Below are 20,420 nucleotides of genomic sequence, written 5' to 3'. Positions count from 1 at the left end.
TCCATTTTTCTTGCTTGCAAAATTGGTTGCTACTCGATGGCTTTCGTTTCTAGGAACGGATTAGCACAAGTCTGAGCAGGATTTGTACCAACAGCAGGTAACCATTCATGTACATGGACCGAAGTTTTAAGAGGCCAAATGCCAAAACCGAACATTGATCCTGCAATGACAGAACCTGGACCCCGACCTGACTTTAACCCGTACTATGGACAATCAACCAAAAAAGTAACATCCCGAGATTCTGCATTTTGGAAAATGGCAAAATCTCAAAGGCAGTACTTTTAGCTGAATTGGGCAACGGGTGTTCTTGATATTTGCCTGTGAAGTGTCAATCTCCTTAAAATCTCAACCTTACTTACAATCGTTCTCCTTGAGTAAGTAACAAGGCTGGGCTGGCAAAATGAAATTCTTCAGTAATACACCGACAAACTCAGAACCACAAGGCACCAAATTCCCCTTCAGTCTGGATTTGAATGCATAAATAAATAAGGCTCTTGCATTTATTTCTGCTAGAAGATTGTGTTATTCCATTCTGCAATTATGGAAAAATGCAGAGCACAGGCAAGATTTAGCGTCTGAGTTTTTGCTGCAAGACTTATGTCAGTAGAAAGGCATTTGTGCTCTTGGGAATCAAAGTGAGATTCACCCATTTGTGGCAGGTGTTTTAAGCACTCAGCCTAACAATCTACCCACGCATGGCACTACAGCAATTCAACGACTAAATTAAATCTCTGAATATTAAATTAATGATGGAAATCTAAAATATTAATATATTCTAATTGAATATTCTCCGATAAATTATCTAGGCATTCTCAGCAATTTGATTTTACTTTCATTTCTTAAGGAACTTTCAGCTGCATAAATACAGCTATTAAAGCAATTCAAAAAGGGAACATTTTCTGCTCAGACAAGAGAACTCCAAACACAAAGAATCTAAAAATTTCTTTCATATGATTGATTAAATCATAGAGCCCAAGACAGCTGAATCATTAAATGACTGCTTTCCTTCAGTCCCTCTGGCTTTAGCAAGGACAATATAAATTCCCCATGGGTCTGAATATAAGGAAATACAATATGTATAATTACAGTATAGGCTTGAATGCTGTTGTAAGAGAATTTCAAATGGAGCATTTATGCTGTAGCTGCACTTTTCAATCCATAACACTGCGTGTGTGCGAGCATGTAAAGCCCATAAAGCGTCGGGCATCTGCTTTCTTCGACCTAGATTCCCAAATGGTGTATGCTGGTGTAGCCCCACCAGCTTTGGCAGAGACATATGAATATGCACCAGGATCTGGCCTCTTATTTCTGTGAAATGCTGGAGATGAAGAATGACATCTTGATACGTCCGGGAGACGGCAAACAAAGGAATGCAGTTTGAGGAATATATATACATAGTGTGGCATGTGTTTAGGAACCTGCTTTAAACGGCACATTTATAAGAAATTTCAAAGGGATGCATCAAGGAAGTGTCGTATTTCCCTTTCTCCATTCACTCCAAGAGTCCCAAGTCCTGGTTTGGTAACACACACAGAGGATGGATCAATCCCAGAGCCAAGACCATGGCAACATGAACGCTTAAAGAATCATTTTCCTGCTGATCTTTCTCTCTTTGGTGTCGGGTTGATTTGTGGCATGAAATCACTGTCAAGAGCCAAGAGCTGTTGCAGTCTACATCCTTCAACCAGCTTTCAGGCACAGGCTGTGCCTCTACAGAGTAACATAAATGCACAACGTTCCATTTCCTCTCCACCCTTTGGTCAATAAAGACCAAATCATCTAACTTCTTAACTTCAGCTGGCGATGCTCACAGGGGCACCAAAGATGAGATTCTGCAAGTTCTGGAGCCCAAACAGCAATTTTTTTTTTCTTTTTCTTTTTCTTTTTTTTTCTTTTGTGACTGGTAAGGCAAAAGAAACGCCTGCTCCTGTGAAGAACAAGCAAGATCTAGGCCTATTTGTAATGAAGGCTGTCTGCATCTCTCTGAGGAAAAGCAAGGTCTGATGTCCTTTGGGAAGCATTTGCAAGGCCTTTTCTCAACAAACCTTCTCTCACCACAGACAGATGCCATCTGTCTTGCAGCTGTGAGCTAATGGATTCTGAACTGCCAATTTCACAGCAGTAAGCAACGTGGTTGATAGAAGAGGCATGAGGGATTTCCTACAATAAAACTACTTAAAACAATGTAAAGGTGGAAGCTGAAATGGTCATGAAGAACAATGTCAATATTGAGGGCTGATGGTCCAAGCCAGTGGGGATTTTGCAGCTCAGTGTAACTCGTGTCTCTCCAACACTGGGGTTTTAGACTGTTGGAGAAGTGTCTCACTACACTGATTTTCTGTGCCAGGATGGGCTATAGCACACAAATAGGCCATGGAGCTCTTGAGTGTGCTATTAACCTTTTTCATATTAAGCATCCAATTTCACCGTACAGCTTAACATGTGCTAAACCCACCCATAAATCCACCACAGGTTTTTCTAGTGTGCTAAGAAGAGGTCTCTGCTCCATCAACAGGTACCGTGCCTCACAAAACCCAACCCAGCACCACCTCTGACAAGAAGCAACACAAGGGTCTTCAGGAACATTATATTCCGTCGATTTTCCAAACCACTTCAGGACTTTCTGATTAAATTTACATAAGATGCATCCTTCCCTCTTATTTTCTGTTATACACATTAGATTATTTCTAGTATTCTTGTGTCTGAGATCACCAGCACTCGGATACGAGAGAGCATGCTGTGCCTGTCGTGTACAATCAAGGCAGTTTGTTAAGAGCATCAAGATGCTATCTCGGTCATCCTCAGTCTATATTCATGCCAGTGAAATAAGAATTAACAAGTTGTTTATCATAAGACATCTAACGGGCAAATGCCACATTTTTTGGTTCCAAGTTTGACAAAGGCAAGCTGGAAAACTTAGGGTCTGTGCAGATCAAGTTAGAGACAGGCAGCTCATAAGAGCTCTAGAAAGGTCTTGGAGATAAAGTTGGAAGATCAGAGCATTGATAAGGGTGAGCAGGGTTGCGGCAGTTGATAGAGGAGGCCGGTACACAAGTGTAATGTGACCAAAGGCCATTTCTGTGCAGGACGGTTGGTCTTTTAATTGATTTTCACGCAGCCCAGTGAGGTGGGCCAAGACTTCAGCCTTGAAAACTGACTCAATATTCCTGTTAGAACAAGTTAGAGACTTGCTTGTGGATCAAAAACGGAGATACTTTTTGAAGTTCAAAAGAGGATGAAATACAAGATTAGTGAACAGATAATTAGATAATAGATAATTAAGAATTAGCTACACATGTAGCTAAAAAGGATGAGTCAGTGAGAAAATAGATGGTACTCAGCAAGGGTGCAACTATTTAATATGTTATCTTAGTTGATCACCGTGCCTGCATGAGTCATTTGCTTGCAGAAGGAGGGGGATTTCATATTGGTTTTGTATTTTTAATAGGCATTTTTATGGACCTCATAGTTATAATAATGAGAGTACCTGACAATTAGTAATAAAATTATCCTCACTACAGAAAAATATTTCACAGCATGGAAAGTATTTCTAATACAAAGGTGGAAGGGAAGCACAAGGAAATTAAACCCAAGATTTTAATAAATGTTTTCAAAATAAACAAGCATATATCAATAAAATTTGATAACTGTTTTCTCAGCTCAAAGACAAACCCAAAATTTGCAAAACATTTTTAATACCAACAAAAATAGTTCTTAGCTTATACACGTCAGCTGTTTATTTAAACTCTTTGAAGAATAAGTAAATCTTTTCAGCAGCCAAAACTAATCAGAAATTCCTATTACTATTTTTTTACATATTATTTTTCTGAAATACATTTCCTAGTTAATATGGTTGATGCATAGGAACAGACACGAATGTTCCTTTGAAAGTAAAAACCCTGTAATTAACAGAGGGTTTTTTTGGCAGGGATAATGTTGTGACGTCTTCCTTTTCTAAAAACTTTTTCATTTAATGTATTTTATCAGAATGAAATGGTTTAATGAGCAGAGAATTACAGTTGATCCCAGCTGAACCAGATAGGGCTGCATTTTGAGGTATGTGGCTCCCATCAAGCTACATTCACCTTTGCTATGATTTAAACTTCATTCAGGCACAGCCTTGCTAAAAATACTGACAAGTAGCTAATCAACTTCCAAAAAATAGAATTTTTACCTTCACAATAGGAAGCAGGAGTAGGAGGGAACCTGAAAGATTTGCCTATGCATTTCAAATTAGTCTGACCTATAAAAACGCAAACAGCAAGTGGTACTATGAGAATGTACTTCTGGTAGGGCTTTTTGGTTTTTAAATATTCAGATTTTTCATGTCATCCCTTCCTTTCCTTGGAGGTAACCAGAATCAAAGATATCATAATGGAGGGACTGGTTTCCAGTAGTTATATCTACGAAATATAAGCTCAAGCAGGGCTCTCCAGACCAAAAAAAGTCCAGTGTCCAGGAACTAGTGTTGGGTTTGAACACTTTATTTAAACTAGCAGAGAAAACTGGCAGACCTCCGTCTGTACAAATGGGATCTGAGCTGTAAGTTCACATGTGCACTTCTAGCTCCAGCTTGTAAGCAGATCGACGCAAAAATATTCAGCGCCCAGTTAGCAAAAGCATGGGAAATCAGATCAAAACTGTTACCTAGATCTAGGAGACAGCAGAATGCTCCAGGGCAACCTGAAGATTATGTGGATGGAAATAATCAGACAGCGCTGGTCTTTGAAGATGTTGATTTGTCCTATTCTGGATAATTACAGAGCAAAGTCTAACAGAGGAAACTGTACCTCCTGCTAGGAATCACCCAAGCTTCACGTTCAGGGGCCAGCAAAGGGGCCAGATGCTGCAGATGAGCAGAAACTCAACCCAAGCCTGAAACATCAGGGGCCTCACGCTCCATCAAGCTGCACTCTTTGTACAACCTTCCCTGTCATTACGATACTGTGTGTCAGATGAAAAGGAAAGCAGCCCTTTGTAAGCCTCTTTTTTTCTTTTCCACCCCATTTTTTACTTCATTTTCAATGTTTCGTCTAGCATATGTATTTAAAAACTGCAGTGGAATATACCGCTGGCAATCTGGGAGCTCTGTCTTTCCACCAGCTAGGTTATCTTTCCAAGGTTACTCGTAGTTTAAGTGATGAATATCAATTCTTCTGTGCCTATATAAAATTTATTATTTGTCACTTTCATCAATACTGGAGTTTTGCATTCTTGAGTCCTTCTGTTTCATCTCCAGACTGTAGGGGGAAAAAGTGCCACACAGATTTCAGTCTTTATAAATCAACAAATTCGTCATGGTAAGGTGGTGCCACGTTGTCCTCTCATCGTCTAGTCAAAGCTCAAAAGAAATCAGCAGGGAGTGGGACACGGCACAAATTCATTTTGCAAGTACTCTGCTTATTTTTCACAAGAATTCAGAAATTAATCTAAATTATTAATCTGATTTAGGAAGACATGTTTGACACATCAGATATTTCTCCTCTTCCGACATTTCTTCAGCTTAGTAGGATGACACCTTAACGGGTCACTCCATACCAGCATTGCTGACCACACAAAGACTCGGCTTTCCTCCCTGTTTTTCCAGGACAGACATAAAAACATTTGCCACGTGGTACCTTTTTATTCCTTGTTGTACTTCCCTATCTGGACAAAGACATGACACCAGCAATTCAAGTTCACCCAATACTTGGTCAATTGGGAACATGCACCTTCAGTCATTGTATGAGGTTCACCTGAACTTGTAAAGGACTGGGTAAACTCCTTTTTTCCTCCCAGACATGGGTTGTGCAGACAAGCATCAGATAATCACTGTGAAGCAGGTAACGATGTCAACTCATTTGAATCTAGGCACTGTTTCAAGATGAACTTCTGAGAAAAGACACCAGTGTTCCTCAAAATAAATCCTGAAATTTTATAATTGTCACCATTTGCTTCCAAGGGAAGAGCTGAAACAGTCTGCCAGAGAATTCTTTTTTTTACAGCTAATCTTTCTACCGCTCCAAGAACTGAAACCAGCACCCGCAAGAGGAATAGCAACATATATTTATATTTTGCTAACACTTATCAACAGCAATAATATATCAACCAAATGTGTCTGTCACAGGTCCATTTTCCCTTCTTTTTCTTTTCCTGTCATTCACTACTCATTACAGAAAACCACGTGGGTAAACTCGATCTCCAAGATCATCTTTGTAGAGAAACGAGCCGCACAGCGATGCTGAGGGATCCATCTGCAGTGGGGCCGGCAGCCAAACCCCCACCCCACCGCGCATCTGCACCCCGGCTCTGCGACGGGAGGGGAGGACGTGGCGCCCCCTCGTCACTCGGTGTCACCAAGCCCAGCTTTACACCTGCAGTCGTTCTGTGGATGACAGCACGGGCAAAGTGCCATCTTGGCATCAACGCCAGCGTCTCTTGAGGGACGGGCTGGAAGGGGGCGATTAGGCTGGCGTTCAGCCTGGGGAGGGAAAACCGGGGCAAGGCGCTTTGGCAAAGCCGTGTTTCAGCAGCGCGTAAATGCAACTTTTCTTGCATGAGGGAGGAAAAGCAGAGAGTTTGTGCTTCACAGAATCCCAGAATGTCAGGGACTGGAAGGGCCCTGGAAAGCTCATGCAGTGCAATCCCCCCATGGAGCAGGAACACCCAGATGAGGTTACACAGGAAGGTGTCCAGGCGGGTTGGAATGTCTGCAGAGAAGGAGACTCCACAACCTCCCTGGGCAGCCTGGGCCAGGCTCTGCCACCCTCACCATGAAAAAGTTTCTTCTCATATTTACGTGGAACCTCCTGTGTTTCAGTTTGAACCCATTGCCCCTTGTCTGATTATTGGTTGTCACCGAGAAGAGCCTGGCTCCATCCTCCTGACACTCACCCTTTATATATTGATAACTGTTAATGAGGTCATCCCTCAGTCTCCTCCAGCTCCAGAGCCCCAGCTCCCTCAGCTTTTCCTCACACGGGAGATGCTCCACTCCCTTCAGCATCTTGGTGGCTGCGCTGGACTCTCTCCAGCAGTTCCCTGTCCTGCTGGAACTGAGGGGCCACAACTGGACACAATATTCCAGCTGTGGTCTCTTCAAGCCACACTCCCCATGCCATGAGCTTGGAGCACCCCTATGACTTCACCAGACCCACTGTGAGATTACCATCATTATTACTATTTCTTTATATTTTTTTTCAGCTTACCCGAACCAGCTGTTGTGGAAAGGGTCCTCTGGAGTTCTCTGGCACGTTGATGGGTGGGATGACCCAGTCTCGCTTCTGCCGCCGCAAGCCGTTCACGCTGCGGTGCTGGCGCCAGGGAAGCAGGGTGTCACTTTGCTGCTGTACCAGCTCTCCAGGCAGGGTCTTGTGTCCTTTTGGCTGTTTTGGAAACAACAGAGCAAAACCAAGTGAGCTCCTCCTTGTTTCTTAGGACTTCTCCCAACAGCGGTGCTTCCCTGAGAGCAAACGGTCACATGTAACTGTGAAAATCATTGTTATTAATGTGATATATTTCTGCATCATAAAGACACAATATGCTTTACTGGCAACTCTGCTGCCACTTCATTTTCACAAATATATGGAGTTGTCACTGTCAAATCAAAATGCCTCCCAGAATATATCGTCTTCATTACAGCAACTGCAGGGAGCTTTAGCGGCACATTGGGGTAAAGAAGTTTCTGCAAATTTCTAATAAATGCAACCTATTGGAACACAGAAAAAGGAAGATAATTCCTTTACAGCCTATGTCATGGGCGCAGTTTTATACCCTGCTTCTTGGCATTCACAGGGTTACAGACACTTGTGTCCCGCCAAACCAAACAAACCACAACCCGAGGAAGCGTCAGCTCCATGGATGCAAAGGTGAATTAGCTCAATTTCGCAGTAATTCATGAGGAATGACCTTTTCATAAATGCTGGGTTTTGAAGACAAATCCCAAATACACATCTCTCTACACAGCCTGCGAAGAGTAACACATCTCAGTCAGTAAATAAGTTTCCTTATTTGGGGCACCTCTGAGTCCTTCTTTGTGATTTTTGTGGTTTTTTTGTTTTTTGAACTAGGGATTCTGCCCATGGCATCCTTTGGTGTTGGACACTGTGGCATAAAAATGGAAATGGTGGGACCATAGTTTGGACTTTGAGTTCAGTTCGTTATTAGAAAATTTCTGCCTTATAGAATGATGAATCAATGAAATGTGGATTTGAAGAGGCTCTTCAGAGGTTAATACTTAATATACTTAATACTTAAATAGTCTGTGCCCTTCTAGGATTCCAGGCATTACTTCTAGAAAGTCTGCAGAAAAGATAAGGAACAAAGACAAGGTGTTTTTTTCACTATATGGTGACCTGCACTCGCACCAGAAAATGTTCAAACTTTGATAAATCAGAAACACTGCAAGCCACATGCTCTTCAATTGAGGTAAGATCTAGTGGGAATACTACTCTCTGAATTTTATATTTTTCAGCTCTTTTTCTTAAAAAACAAAACACAAAAGGCAACGCCTCAAAACCAATAACACTGTAGGAAAAAACAGCAAATTATTTTTTGAGGGTCCTGCAATTTTAAGCCACACTCAGTTTTAGTCTTACTCCAAACACACGAAGTCGAACATCCTACAAACATTTGCAAGCATTTATCTGAAGGCACTGATTTCATTGCTTCGGGGGTTTATAGTTAGACGTAAATCCATCCATTAGTACATTTCGGCTCTTGATCTGGAAGTGCAACAAAGCTGGGGAGTCACCCCAAAGTTATATAGTATATATACAAAAACTAAACAGTATATGGAGCTGAGTGGTGGCTCCAAAGCTCCATGGATGCAGGGGGGCCATTCTCACAGCTCGGTCGTGGCTCCAGCCGGTCTTACCTGTGGAGGGCAGACATCCACTGGTTGCAGCTGTTGGAAGCGTTTGTGCAAAAATGCAGCTATTTTTACTGCAAACCTTAGAAAACGAGCTAGTTCCAGAGCTGAATTTTCATGGAACAGACAAATACAGTCTTTTTCAGTCGCACACGTAGCCACTTTTCTCAAATCACTAACTCACGCCAGCAAGGTGACTGCTGTTTATGCTGTTTCATACACCTTCGACAAGCACTGTCACTAAACTGCTGCAAGATCACTTCACCGCTGTTCAATATTTAGATATTGTTCTAAAAATACTCGCTTAAGTGTATAATGAACAAAGAGACGGCATCAGATGCGGCAGGGGGAGACTTTCTTGGGATATTCAAGATATGGGTAGGTACTGTTGAGCTTGCCCTTCCTAGGGGATGCAATTTTCTATATCTGATAGCTTTCATCTAAAAAGGGTTTTATCACCAGGAAGATATATTTACTGAACACTGATGAAAACAATATTATCTAAAGAAGATACCCAGAAATGAATGTCACCATGAAATAGGACTACCAAACGTGAGCTACAGAAAAGTGGATATTCTCCCCTTTATTTTTTTTTAATTGGCTTGCGATTCCCAAATGGGGATCCTTTGAGAGCAGGTATTTGGATCAGTTTATATAATTGGCAAGTGAGCGTGGGGACAGATTATGAAAGGATGGTCAAATAATTTGTGCTCTGCTGAGTTTACACAGTGGAATGAGTCTGAACTAAAGACAGACTTGAGAATTAACATGAATCCCAAAGCTCCATGTATACTGAAATAATTAGTGTCAGCTCAGCAAGGCAGTACCAGCCTTTTTAGTCTTTATGAAATATTTGCTGGCAGGTGACTAGACAGTGACTAGCTTGCTTGTCACTCTTGATGATGTTTTCCTACATTAGAATAAATCATCAACATGACTCTGAATTCGGTATGTAGAACTTCAAAAGCGTCTTGCAACAACAATTTTTTTTTCTTTCTTTTAAACAACAGCTCTTTTTTATCTTCATTTGTTGACGATGCATTCCCATGACCTTAATTTCTCTGGTGTTGTTTAAATACGTTGTACATGTTTTCTGCTGTTTAAAAGCTGTGAGACAAATGCAGCAACAAAGTCTGGTGAGTATAAATGCCAGAACTATTCAGATCTCTGACTGAAACATCCAAGAACATCTCTGGAATAACAGCAACGACCAACTGCGAGCCCCAGAAACCTCTCCTGTACTTTTGAATTTGCAAGGATCTGAAGTTCAACTCAAAAGCAGAACGTGGCATCAAATTAAATTAATTATAAAATACAGCTTCCAGTTCTGGTTTTGCCGAATAACAGTTTTCACTGAGATAACAACTGCTCCTTCTCTCATGGCCTTACTGGCCATATGTTTTCCAGAACCTTAGGCAGGCATTTTCAAAAGATAAAATTTTCCTCTACCTTTTGTAGTGTCATCAGAACACAATCTGTCCATAGTCCTTCTCACAAGCAAATCGAGCGCCTCTTGTGCCACTGCTTTAGGGTGGTTTCCCTCCCGTTGCTTTCGCGAGGTGCCGTCACCCCCTCACACATGGTGAAAGGACAACAGGTGCTTGCAGCAAAACGGAGAAGCCAGTTCATGAAACACATGGCCAGTGGGAAAATAAACCCACTTGCCATTCTCAAAATTACGCGGTGGCATTTATAATTTGTTACAACAGGATCAAACACCAAAGATGGAACGTGTGAGCATGGCCCTTGACAATACACAGACAATTAAATGAGGATATAAAATAGTCAGATAATTCAGTAATTATGCTTGTCTATTACTTTACGACTTTGACAAACCAGAGAAATACATCTGAACCAAAACAGATGAAAATCTTCCATTCAAGCAGAAAAAATGATTACAAAGTGTGGGATGAAGAAAAACAACAGGAGAAAAGACCATGCTGGGACGCTTTATTTGTTATGATTCTGGATTCAGTATGATCTAATGCCTTAGTATTCATATCAGGGCATAATTTTTTAGAGCTCGCTAATGTAGCGATGCAAAGCGTGCCGTGCTAGCTGTATTATTTAAAGCCGACATTCTGCAAACCTGGGGTCAAGACTTTGCTCTGAGTTGTCCAGTGTCTCTTCCAATGGTCCTGTGGCCCGTAACTGCGACGTACGTGTGTAGGACGCCAAAGGGGGCAAATGATAATGCAGCTTCTGCTAACAAAATGCTTCTTTCTCTGAAAAGTGCTACTCCAATATTTGTTGTGAGTAGCTGTAGGACAGGAATAGAGCCCCTCCGAGTTTGATCTCCCTGAGTTTGATCTGAAGACATGCTGATGAGCTGAGGATTAACTACAGCACAGTGTGGCAGAATCTACCCTACAATTCCCCTTGCGACTCTTTTGTTGGTTGTTTTTTGGCTATTGGTTAAAATCAATTAAAACCAACTGAAGTCAAATGGAAACTGTTCACTAAGATGGCAGGTCAAGCCCTCAGAAAGCAATGAGAGGTTGAAGGAGTCACAGTCTCATCTACAGGGATTATGCAAAGATCTTTCTTTGCAAAGGCTGCTCCACAGAAGGTGTAGGACTTTCCTAAGTCCATGTCAGTAGCTTCAATGGCATCTTCCTGGAGTAATTTCCCACTGCTTTTCAGTCTAGAATTGCATTTAATGACGGTGAACACAACCTGCAGCATTTGGAAGAGGACATGTAAATAAACCCCTAGGGACTGTCAGACTTTTAAACCAAACAGATTTAGGAAACCTTACTCCAAAGTGGTGAGGTTGAACGCTGCTCCAACTAACTCCGTTTATGCCATGGCATTGAGAGATCTGGGAGAGTCCACATCTGCATTTTGCACTGGTAATGAAAGACAAGTCAGAATAGCCACCTAGTTTGTCTATAAACTCCTGTCAGTGTTGGTCTGTGCCTCGTCAGCCTTCCATTTTTTGGGAGGCTCGGACTAAACTCAACCCCCACGCACAAAAGAGCTCGAAAAATAATTTGCCAAAAGAACAGCACATGTGGGATCCCCACAGCCCCTCCAGCCCATTCCTGCTCGTGAAAAGACGGCTGCGAGCCGCTGACTTTTCACTAGTCCTCGAATAAAACCAGTGAGTGTGAAGAAATACCAGCTTTCGCCTTCCGCTACACTTAGCAGTCGCCGGTCTCGCCAGCTGGCGCGTCTCCCCTCTCAGCCAACCTGCCTCCCATATCCCTCAGCCTCTGGCTACAGAGACATCTGGAAGTTATTATCCAGCAGAGCGTATCACAAACCCATTTACATAATATAATATCATATTTTGTGTTCCTGCTTAGCTGAACATTTTGGATCACTCTTATGTTTGGGTAAATAAGCCACCATTCCCCGTGTATAAAAAACAGGGCATCTTAGGGCACGTTTGTTGGAGATTATTAATTTTATAGGGTTCAACCAGCAAAACTAAATGCTCTAGATTCGGCACTAAAATATTTTATTCTTGCACTTGGAATAGAAGGTAACTGCGATTGGATGGGAGGTAATAAGGCTTCTATTTCCCAAGTATGAAAATTATTTACGATTTAACCTGTGCTTTATTTATATGCCAGTCTTATTATTTTTACAGGATTTGCAACACTTTGGACTAGATATTTTTCAGAAAAGAAATAACACTTGGCTTGCTTTGCTTCCAGCGTCGCTCCCAGGGTTTAACTGAGGCACCGTGTTTTTAATATATTTTTATCAATACAAGAGGACAGGAAGCCACCTTCAGTCCGTTGCTCAAACATCTCCTCTACCGAGGCGCATTTTGAAACCTGCTACCATTTTCTACCAAGGAAAAAAAAAATCTGTTTAAAAATATTTAATCTGAAGCATTTTTGCTTGTTTCCATGGTAGCTACAGAAAGGACAGGATAAAATTATATTTACCAAATAGAAAATAAGACAATGAAAATATAGCTTAGTTCTTTAACAAAGGAAATATGAGAGTGCTGCAAAATAAACATTTGCATGAATTCTGTTCTAAGGAGGCAACATTTTGCTGACATCAGGGACAGCAGTGGAGAACGAATGAGCCTTTTTTTCCCAAAATGCACCATTTCTCCAGTTTTTGATCTTTTAGCAGAGAGAGATATTTGATTTTGTGCTCTTATACAATATAATGAAAGGGTTGCAGAACAAACAGAGAATTTATTTATTTTAGGGTAATTGATTCCTTTTTATTTAGGTCATTGCTGAACTCGCCAAAGTTGGAGACTGGAAAAAAGTAGTTTTAGGAAGATCAGACTTTTTATTTTAGACTTTCATTTACTCCAGTCATTCTATGTGAAGGTATTCTGTAGGAACTGCACAGGTAGGGAATCCATAATCTTGTTTTTCTCCTTACCCACCCTCTAGAAATCTGTTGTGACTATCTACATTAGCTCTATTTACTAATAGTTGTAAGCTGTGGTAAATTTAATCAAAGATAGCTTCATGTCACGTCCCATTACCATCTCGGCATAAATTGCTATTCATGAATGATTTGTGTCAAAGTGCTCTGAAAACTAGTGTTTTAGCAGCAAGATGTTCCAATGTGCACAGTTCTTCAGCAGGGGCATTAAATTAATGTGTTTGCAGAGAAGCCACTAATTGACAATGAGACGTGATTTTGGCAGCAGATTCCCACTTTAAAGATAATGAACAGTGTTCAGATACAGAGAAGAACCTCCCGTGCTCTTAAAACTATACTAATAATTTCTGGTATAAACAGGAATAGAGGGAACCAATCCTGACAGGGTATTTCAAGTGCCAAATCAAGCTGTTTGATCATCATGACTTACAAAAGCAAACAGTGGAATCTCAGCATTTGTGACTTTTATCAAATCTGGCTACATACAGTCAGGAATGTTATGTTTGGATAGGAACTCATTAAACAAAATTACCTCTCCATTTATAGAAACCATACAATCACAGTATAAAACATTTTAATTAAATCGGCTAGTTAAGCAAAAATTCATCACTTTTTATTTTTATTTTTTATTTTTTTATCAGCTAGCAGTGGGGCTGCATAGAGCAGTTCACATTAGAGTCAATTAGGAAGAAAAATTGTCAGATTTGGCAAGTGCATGAGCTTCCAGAATACACCAGCTGACAGGGAAGAAAAAGTTTGACTAAAATCTACCAGAGTTACTGCACCCAGAGGAGGAGAAGGAGCCACAGAAAACACAGACACGTGCACCGGCCGTGCCAAACGTCCCCTCCCAAGGAGTCTGTGTCAAAGCTGAGCAACCGCTTGTATGTGCACTGTTCCCTGACAGCTGAAAAATGGTGCATTTATGTAAATTTAAGGTTGTTAGGTATCTAGCCGGCTTTGCAGACTTCGGAAAATTTTATCTAATATAACTAATAACAGGCAATCAGTGTAGCTGAGGAATCAAAACGCTCCTTAGTGTTGCAGGGCTGCAAAGGGAGAAAAGGCTGAAGAAGAATAATAGGTAAAAGCAGGACATTTTTAAGCAGGGAGAACACAACACCCTGGTTTGTAATTCAAGCAGGAGATCCTTTCTTTACAAAAAAATGCAGCAGGACCCTTAGCAGGCAACTTTAATTAAATGCAAAGTTAAGTCTGGATTCCAGAGAAAAGAGACACCCACTAGCTCTCAGCAAAACCCACAAGGTTGCCACAGAAGATGTCTATCCAAAAAAAAAACCAACAAACAAACTCAGATTATTCTCTTTGATCAGAAAACCGAACAAGATTAGTGGCCCAGAGAAGGACCTTGTAGACATGGGCTGCAGCCAACACGCCAGCTTGTGCCTCGAGCCAGAACGGGGCTTCTCAGGTGGCTGCTGCGCAGGTGGCCCTGCTGGGACAGAAGATGGTCATTTCCCAGTACAATCTGCCTGAAATTCTGTTTGCCTCAATGTTTGGTGAATTATCACCGTTTTAAGTTGAAATGTGGTAAGTCATCAGGGCACTTCAATATGCTGCGCTTTCGTACAAGCAGAATAAGGACACCTGCAGAAAACACACAGTTGTGTTCGTTACTGAGCAGACATGAAACGCGAAAGGTATCGCCAAGGTGAGCGAAGTTTCGCCTGGGGTGGAGAGGCAGAGCTGTGCTGAAATTCATTCTGCGGTTCCACACCGCACTGATCATTAGAGGTATCTCCTGCACCGGGCGCTGCTTTCAAGATTTCAAATGATGCTCTTCCTCCTCCATTCTCTGGAAGAATCACATACCGAAGCAGGCACAGAAGAAATCCATCTGCCTTCGGTGGAATCTTTCATGGTTCCCCCAGTTTTCAAGCACCTGTGATTCTCTTCTTGTCATTGTCAGGCTCTGAATCTTGCGAGAGCCTTCAGTGAACAGGAGAAGATGATACCACCCACAAAGCACAGCTCTCGATGCACTTTTCTGTCTCATTTTAAGGCTTGAACATCTTATCCCAACATGAAAAGTTCTGATGAGGCTGTTTCCTTGTAAAGCTCCCCACATCAACTTGACCTTTACACATTCCCTTTGTAAGATCTAATCTCGCAGTGCTTCTTAGGTAGGATTGTTTAAGAAACATCTAAATTACTGTTGTACTCTAACTTCTAGTGTTTACAAAAAGACACTTCTATCTTCAAGTTAATGTCATTCTCATAATTGGAAGGAGCCATACACAATGGCTTCAGAACTACAATTACTTCTCAAGAGCATGGCTATTAAATTACCGAAAACTACATACTTGTTACCTGTTCAGATACCTACAGGACAGGAATAAAGGTGGTAGGATCTCATCATACACTATAAAGTATAAACCACCCCTGCAGCTTGATATTAGCTCTCATTCTGCATGTCTTGTTCAGAAAAATGTACAAAATACTGGGCTAATAAGCTAAGTTCTTCTACCCAGATAAAACTTCTAACAAATAACTTGAAAGATTGTTTCAAAACACATTTATTTTTCTTCTAGAACTCAGCCTACTGCAATTGTTCTTCGTCACAGAAAGAAGCGGGAGTGAATTTACACCTTAATAAGCCTATGAAAAATTTTAATCTCATTTTTCTAAAGCCATGATGTTCAAAAGATACATGAATTAAAATAATCATAATGAATTAAATGTAACAATATTCCTTCTCTTCATAATGTTCGCAAGTAAAAAGATCACAGGAGATTTAAGAGATCACAAGCACCACTGCTACTTCAGCACAAAGCAAAGTAATTCAGTCTGGTACTTCTCCCTGGTGCCAGCGTGCGAGTTGTCCCTTTCAAGTTATCCTTTGGTTATTTCAAGAGGCTCTTGAGAAAAGGCTGTTTGCCTTTTATCCCCCAGTTCTGGAGTGCACCTAAGCAAATGCTTAAATTTGAACAAGCGAACACATCCAATTTATCTCCGTTTGCATGATTAAATTTAAGCACGTGTTTAAATGCTTTGCTGGATGGAGACAGACCTGGTCTCCTGAAGTTGGGAGGAACCAAAGCCCTTCTTCAGCCTGAGCTTTGACCAACCAAACTGGGCTAAAACAAAAATAGGTGGACGCACACAGCCCCTAAAATAAACGTTTATTTTACTGATGTGCCTGCATGAAGCATTTTTTGTCTTTACTCAAATTCATGTTTACACGCAACTGCCAACAGATTGCCACAGCACTGAAGGATTTTTTTAGGAAATTCAGTCCAAAATGTTTTTTGGAAGTGGCAGTCAGACTTCAGCAGTTAACAACAAAGAGCATGAAAGCGGAGGTCAAAGGCTTTGATCTGGCGAGGGCAAGGCACACATCACAGGCAGGCAGCACACGGCAGTCCAAGGGTTTTGTTTTATCAGAAAAACTTATTTCCACATAGGCAGTTCAGTCCTTAGGAGTTCCTTTTGTTTGAAGAAAGACAGATCTGGAGTGAATTTCACTTACGGATGATCTTTCTAGTACGGCTTTGAGCCTGACCCTTGGTAAGATGCTGACTGTTTAAGAACTAAATGCAGCAAGTGCAGCGCTCGGAAACTTCCCAGAGTGGGCTGATTTTCCAAGGCAATGAGCACCTGTATGTCATATCTTATCTTGGTTTCAGTGCAAGGCAATGTGATTCAACACACCTGAAAATCAGGCCAAGGAAGTTCACATGTTTTCACAAACAGCACTTCCATCTCATGCAATGATTAAATGCTACATGTTCAAATTCACTTGATCATGAGGTTACACAAGGTCACCTGATGCATCTTCATTAGACTTCCACAATTAACAGGAACAATCTCACTGGTAACAATTATATGATACTCATTAGTCACCCGCTTTCTGACTTTTTTCCACTATTCTGATTTGTTAAAAACTCAAACAATGTCTCACAAGGTACCTAGAGTAAACATGAATCACTGTACCTACCCTTACTATGATCAGCCAAGTTCTTGTCTCACTGAGGAGGATATAGAAATAAAAATGATGCTGGCTGCTGTTTTACTGGACTTAGTTACTGTCTTGGATCCCCCACAGAGGTAGTTAAACAGGACAGCCCCAGCGTAATGACCCACTACTCAAAATGTGCATAAACATAAGCCAGAAAAAGGCAGGATGACAAATACCATCCCATTTCTTCAGCCTCTCTGTAGTGATCACACAGTGCGATGGGGCAAACTCCATCACCGTGACACCGCGTACAACATCTCATCCCGATGCAGGGGAAGGACAGGGAACAAATGTGGCGGCTCTTTTTCCTGCTTCTTCCAGGTGCAGCCACTTGAGAGCACCAGGAAGAACAGGAGCACGGGAAGGACAACTCCTCCCTAAGCTGTTATTTCCTCCCATCAAGGGAAGGCTACATCTTCATCCCTGTACCGAGCATCCTGGCTGGAGCAATAACCCAGGTCATCAACACAATCAGTGCTGAATAAGCCTTTCCTTGCCCGGAGACCTTTGTATTTGTGATCAGCAATAAAAGGCTGTACTGGAATTTAAAATCTCAGCCAGATAAATGCCAGAGATGATTATTTAAAGGCTTTAAATAATAATAATAAAAAAAAAAAGTCTGGCTGTAAGAATCAGCTTTTCACATTCATATTGTATAGCTCTGGACTCACACCTGGGTTATGAAAGAAGCCCAAAGTAAGATGAGACATAATAAAACACGAGCTGGGCTTAGGCAAGGATTGATTGCTGACAGTAGTTCTCAATGTTTTAAGCACTTACTGCATGCCCGTATATTCGCAAGATTTTAATTGCACAACTCCAAGTGATTTAACATTGCAAAAATTTACATATCTCCATACTCAGAATTTGAGAAGCTAAGACAATAAGAAGCTCAGGCTGACATAAACAGAATTCAAAGAAAACAGTATTCTTTTCCTAAAATAAGTCACTGGCAGCAGATGACTGGCATCCTACATGTACTGAATATATCCTGTGTCTGCAAGCTCTTCTGCCATGAATTCCTTTCTATGCTGTGTTTCTGTGACCATGATTTTAACCCATGAGCGAGAACTACAGAAAAATACCTAAACTAATAAAGAAAAAAAAAATGCCAGACATGCCTTAATGTGCTTAGGCACATATAAGCACTGAAAAATAAAGATCAATATGGAAGAATGTGCCAGAACTTCAGATGGGACAAAACGACAGAGGGAATGGAGGGACAAGGGGGAGTTCAGACCATACGGACAGAGTAAAACACGGGTAGTGATGGGCAAATGGTACATATATATCCATCCATGTACTTAGGAAGACTTGAGTTTCTGCAACTAAGAAGCGGAGGACACTGTGAAGACTGAAGTCTTCAGCAAAGTCACCGTTCACAAACATAATCTTCATTTTTAGACTTTTGGTGAAATCAACATTCAATTGTTAGAAATAAATGCACACACTCTCAGAAAAGAAGACATTGCACTGCTAATTCCAGATAAGTAAAGTCTGGCTTTACTTTGTTCTGCAGCATTATCCCACTCAAGTTTATCTTTCATAAATGCTGACACCAGCTACAAGGAGTTTATATTATTTCATAAAAAACTTTTATTTTCTTCCTCTTCTTCTTTCCAAATTACACCCACAGGTCCAACTGATGCTTTCAATTTCAACAACAGGCATCCAGAGAAGAACAGTACAAGAAACTTTATCTTAAGTATTTATTGTTATGCTAGAATATCACTCAGTTTCCTCTGGGGTAATTCAGCACTCCTGTGGGAAATATGTGACCTCATTTGCATTTTCTAATTGAATTGCTATCAGGTTTCCTGCAAGACTGAACAAAAAAAGTTCCTGGTTACCAACACCACTTGTATTAACCAGAAAAAACTTTACATTCACGTGTTTGCTGGGGAGGAGGGGAAAACGTATGCTTCATGTATCATAAAATACATTTCAAAAATATTTACCTTCTTTGCTATCATTTCATCCTACTAGCGTTAAACTTGAATGTGGTAGTCAGAATTCTTTCATTGCCGTGGTTGCCAGTGAAAATGTGCTGATTTTCCCAGATTATTCAGTTATCTAGAGCAATTAGTACATTTATAAGGACAACACTACGAAGGAGGGGAAACTGCTATTGTATTGGGTCACTCACCATTAAAATACTACCTTGCACCGGGAGTAATGGCACAGCCCTGGGATCTGAGACACCAAAACCTCTGATTTTGCAATGAAAGCACACAAGGGGACGACTATCCCAACAGTAGCCACCCTGAAAGTATACTGGCCACCACCAAAGCTCTCCCAGCCCATTACACAGATTTCCAGTCATCTATTGTGACAAGAAAGGATCACAAAGCCAAAGGATCACACATTGAGGGGTTTATCCTCCGCAACCCATTTTGCAGACAGGCTATAGAGACTGGGTTTGCTCCCCCGAGAACACACACGGAATTTGCACCAGAGCAGGGACCTCACTCCTGGTCCCCCAAAACCTCAGTCTGTATCTCAACAATGCTGACTTCTCCTATAACATTTGTTTTGCATTAACCTCCATAGTAAACCAAATGCCTAATAATGTTTATTCGTGTTTCCACTAAGCTTTAATCCATGGATAGCTGTGGAAAAAAATCAGATTTATGCTTTCAGAGGTGGTTCAGTGAGCTTCTCATCACGCAGTGGGGCTGCCCCAGCTGAGGACCATCAGTCACGGAGAAACCCTCAGAAACACACAGGGTGGGTGAACAAGGCAGAAGGACGTGTTTGTGCTATAGGTACCAGTGAACAGAGATGAGTACGTGAGGTAAGGCAAATTTCATGCCAATTATTTTTAATATCTGGGAACTGTTCGGCGTTTTCACAAAATCAGTCACAAATTTACAAAGTAAAATGGAAATGGATGTATGCGTCAGCTGGTCTATCTTCCTTTCTCACGTCACCTCCTCCTTTCTCTCCCATATTTGCCATTTCCATATCCTGAATATAACATAACAGTTTGAAATGTCTTTTAAAAAATTATGTATTTCTACTTGAGTCCTATTATACTATACAAACCCAAATGTGAAATCTGTTTCTAGTAAAAGCCATGAAATGTAGTATATTAGGGTCATGGCCTGAAACACATTGAACTGGATATTGTTAGGTTGGGGTTTTTTTTAGCATAAACACTATTATTTTTTAAAGTAATCTCATAATCGTATTTATTTCTTTAGTAAACAAAGGATTATTTTGGTTGCAAAA

The 20,420-nt window shown here is 41.0% G+C and overlaps 1 protein-coding gene across 1 annotated transcript in view; it reads right to left on the bottom strand.

Annotated features, from left to right (window-relative positions):
• Nucleotides 1–20,420, bottom strand: part of CDH4 (cadherin 4) — a gene marked incomplete at its 5' end in the record, with an annotated part of 425,947 nt that overhangs the window by 143,520 nt on the left and 262,007 nt on the right. The window contains one exon of the mRNA XM_080354410.1: nucleotides 7,188–7,364. Coding sequence (XP_080210536.1) covers nucleotides 7,188–7,364 — 177 coding nt within the window. The remainder of the gene's footprint in view (nucleotides 1–7,187; nucleotides 7,365–20,420) is intronic.

This window comes from Nesoenas mayeri (genome assembly GCF_963082525.1).
Source record: "Nesoenas mayeri genome assembly, chromosome: 16".
Classification (NCBI taxonomy): domain Eukaryota; kingdom Metazoa; phylum Chordata; class Aves; order Columbiformes; family Columbidae; genus Nesoenas; species Nesoenas mayeri.
This window is presented reverse-complemented; position numbering and strand designations above follow the sequence as displayed.